Raw genomic sequence first — 3,865 nt, 5'->3', positions numbered from 1 at the left:
GTACTCTGCAAATCTCCAGACTTGATGAGATCACCTGAAGACACTCTTATCGCCTCAAGTCCTTCATCCTCCAAACTCATTTTAACTGAATTCATTTCTGTCATGACATTTTCCTTTAAATTTATCGCTTCCCATTTAGTTGTATCAACAGGACAAAGGAGTTGACCAGGAGTTAACTTACAAGCTTTTGCTTGACCGTAGTACCCCCGGTATTTGCTTGTTACAATGTTTCTTAGTTTGAAGCTTGTGTCTGGCTGCCAATCCAGGCGACTCACTGCTAGCTTCCTCTTATTACTGTTCCATGGTAGAATCTTAATCTGTGCTTTTTCAAATTCCATTCGCTTTTTTTTCTCAACAAGCCAGGCTTCAAGTTTTTCTCTAATAAAGACAAAATATGGCACCAATCAATGTAAAGATTTTTATTATTTTCTTTTTAGTATGGTATCTATCAGTGATAATTCATTTTCCCTTTACCATGCTATATGTTTAGATATAAAAGTAGATTGTGTTAGTTCATTAAAACACAAAAGTACATGAAAATAAGCTTGTTATTGATTTGTCAGGCACTTTTGTATTCTTTACCATAAAAAAAGACAACAACAGCGCATATTTTAACACTTTTTTTTTAGTTTTCACAAAGTAACACAATCAATTTTCATTGTCTGTAATGTGAGTGACATACTATTAATGTCTAACAAACTTGAATACAGTATTAGTTAATATTCAAATACAATAGGTATATTGCCTACCTCATGGTTAGATCGGAGCTTGTCTCTTTGCGTTGAAGAACATCCTGTTGTTTTGACCGTAGAGCTAGTACAGACCTTTGTCCCTGTGCTGACCTATCCTCCTGTTTTGACCTTTTTTTCCTCCTTGAACTTGGAACACTTCTTGACATTTGACCTTTTTGTTGTGTTTTAAAACTAATCAATTCTTTGCCGCAAGGTAGCTTTTTCCTATCAGTCGGTTGCCTTCTGGTTTGTGGTGTCCTGTTTGTCTTCTGCATCCTCCATTGTTCCACTCTCGCCTCCATAATCTCTACAAATTTTAACCAGCTTCTTAATTTGTTATCATATTTTTTTTTTTTTATTAATGCATTGATTTAATGTAAGGACATACTTCTCACTTATGCTGTTTCACAATACAGTAGAACCCTTCCTTTGGGACACTCCTATAAGGAGAAGCATTTTTGGACCACAAAATGAAGGTAAGTACATAAAACACAGCCAAACCCTATTGATATTCAGGGGACAGCACCTTTATTGGACATCCTAGTAAGGGGACACTTTTATTTTGGATCTTCTTCTGTAGTACAATTCGAGGTGTTACGGTATTTCTAGCCTACACTACAGACGAACAGTCAGAGGTGGAGGACCTGGGAATGCCTTTTAAATCGAGGCTTTTCTATCGCGAGTGAGGTGGGACTATCCTACTAGTACTAGGCTAGGGGCCTAGGCCTACTACTACTACTACTACTAGGCTAACCCGCCTAGACTACTACTAGGCCTAGGCCTAGCCTAGCTTTCCTCCCTTCCTTCAACGAAAAAAAAAGGTTGGCTCAGCCTCAATGGAATGAAACCAACCAATAATTAATAAATTCAATTTGAATTTAATCCCTATTATATAAAATACATTACCATGTTGTTTTTGTGCGAGCATTCTTCACAACATAAACTTTGTCGGTCACATCCTCAAAAAATTCAAATCAAGGGGGCGGCTGGATTCGCAATCAATCATAGAGGGCGACAAATTTACTGGCGATTCTTTTACCATGTTTACAAACACTGATCTCGCTATAAATTACGAATTATGAAAAGTGTAGGCTGTGGCACCGATACCTCTGTCGATTAGTGCCCATAATTGTTTACAAAAACGTAATGCAATAATAGCATATTGACTACTATTGTATATTTACGGAAAATATTTCAGCCACTCCAAATCTCTTTGCCCATTCTTCCTTTCATTCTTTCACAATTTTGCACACTCACATATAGGCGTAGTCATTTTGTTTAGGCCTAGTCTAGGCTAGACCTCGGCTATGCCTATTACTATATTATTTAAATATACAATTTTAATAAATAAGATTAATTTTACATGGACATAGTAATTCATACTTAAACAATACTTTAAATTTAATGTGAATACAATAAATACGTTAACGAATAAATAACAATAATTAAAACGTGTACATATCACTACTACAATAAGATTAGGCCTAATATTTTTCAATCTTATAATCAATTTTATGTAGCCGTAGTTAGTATTCACATAGGCTACTATGGTTATCGACTACGCTTTCTCCAATATAAAGGCTTACTATGAATGGAATGACCTGTACGAAACACGAACTCCTGTAGACCAATCCGGTACCGTTACGATTTTTATCGTACGAAATATCCACAAGATACTATTATAGTTTAGTTTAGTTTTGTCTTTATTAACGTCACACTCTTATAATACCATAAGACCAGCCAATACTGGCTTATGAGTGACACATCTTAAAAAATACATGAAAAAAGCTTCAAGGGCTTATATTAGAGATCAGTGTTTATCCAATAACGTCCCAAATTGAATGAACTCATTTCTCTCAAATAACGTCCCATCCCGGAGAACCTCATTCTTTAGGAATAAGCGCTTCCGTCAAAATACCTATCCCCTTCCTCCAACACCCAAATGATGGCTGTATAACAATGAAAGCAACATCATTCTCAACACATTCCAGTAAATTACATTTTGTCGAACGAACATGTCCGGAATAAAAAGAAAAAAAAAAACAGGCTTGGGGGTTTAACTAGCCAGGGTAGTAGCCCAGCAACTATGTCCCGGGGGTCCAAGGGCGCGAAGGCCCAGAAAATGTGCGTTATTTTACGTGATAAAAGATAGAATCAAGAGGTTTCACCATGTTAATTTCTATAAAACCTCTAAGAAAACCAGCCTCAGGTTGTAAACAGAAAAATAATTTAAACGTGAGATTTCATTCTTCAGGTTCCACTACAAGTGTGATGATTTTATGACCGTGAGCCTCCACGAAGGCCTGTTTTCAAATAGGTTTTTAAAACAGGCATGTTGTTCTATTACCATACTGCGAGCATTTTCTTGGACGTGAGAAAGCGTACTACTATAGGCTTTACCTTATTATCTGCTCTTGTCCGTATCAAACTCGAGTCGAATCAATCCGAGACGACCCGAGTGGAGTTTCAAGCAAATGTTTCGTACGGACAAAAAACGCGTGCTACCTCCACCTCTTACCACACGGCCGCTTCACTATACACTACTTTTCCCTGCCTCGCTCTCGTCACACTCTCTTTCAGGTCGGTATTTCAATAATCCCATATGAACTCTTAAGGGCAAATGAATCAACGCTGAGGGAACTCTTAAACACAAAGGAACCGAAATGTGAAGCACAAAAGAACCAAAATGTGAATCAACGCTGACCGCACTGAATCAACGCTGGGGGCAGTATAATAAAACAGACATGTTAATCAACGCTGAGCGCACTATAACAACTTACGTATAGAGGTTTCCGCTATGTTAACTCTCACTTCGCACCCTATGCCTATATTATACTCTCCCCGGTGGCATTCTGCGTAAATCACCCTCCTACATTCATATCATTGTGACTTCCAAAACAACTGTCTTGTGGAAACGGTACGTTGCATTTCTTATGCTTCTTTCTTCTGCTCCTACGTAGCATTTTCATAGTGACAATATCACATTAATTTCAAATCAATTTTGTAACAATCATGCCTTTTATACTATTGTATTTTCAATTCTAACACACCACATTCTAATTTTCAGTTCAAATAATGACGCAAAACAAAGACATGGACTGTTGTATCTGCTTACAGACATTGGACCATCTACA

At 37.3% G+C, this 3,865-nt stretch overlaps 1 protein-coding gene across 1 annotated transcript; it reads right to left on the bottom strand.

Annotated features, from left to right (window-relative positions):
* Window positions 1–21: 21 nt before the first annotated feature.
* LOC117101451 lies at window positions 22–2,113 on the bottom strand (the record flags this gene model as incomplete). The annotated part of the gene is made up of 3 exons (XM_033241427.1): window positions 1,638–2,113; window positions 750–1,038; window positions 22–378 (listed from the first exon to the last, which is right to left on the bottom strand). Coding segments are annotated over exons 1-3 (668 nt in total), but the record flags the coding sequence as incomplete, so codon positions are not given.
* Between the last annotated feature and the right edge of the window lie 1,752 nt (window positions 2,114–3,865).

This window comes from Anneissia japonica, unplaced genomic scaffold (assembly GCF_011630105.1).
Source record: "Anneissia japonica isolate Jap-2015-1 unplaced genomic scaffold, ASM1163010v1 scaffold24368_len18318_cov117, whole genome shotgun sequence".
Classification (NCBI taxonomy): domain Eukaryota; kingdom Metazoa; phylum Echinodermata; class Crinoidea; order Comatulida; family Comatulidae; genus Anneissia; species Anneissia japonica.
The sequence above is the reverse complement of the archived record's forward strand: the minus strand, read 5'-3'. Positions and strand labels throughout refer to the sequence as shown.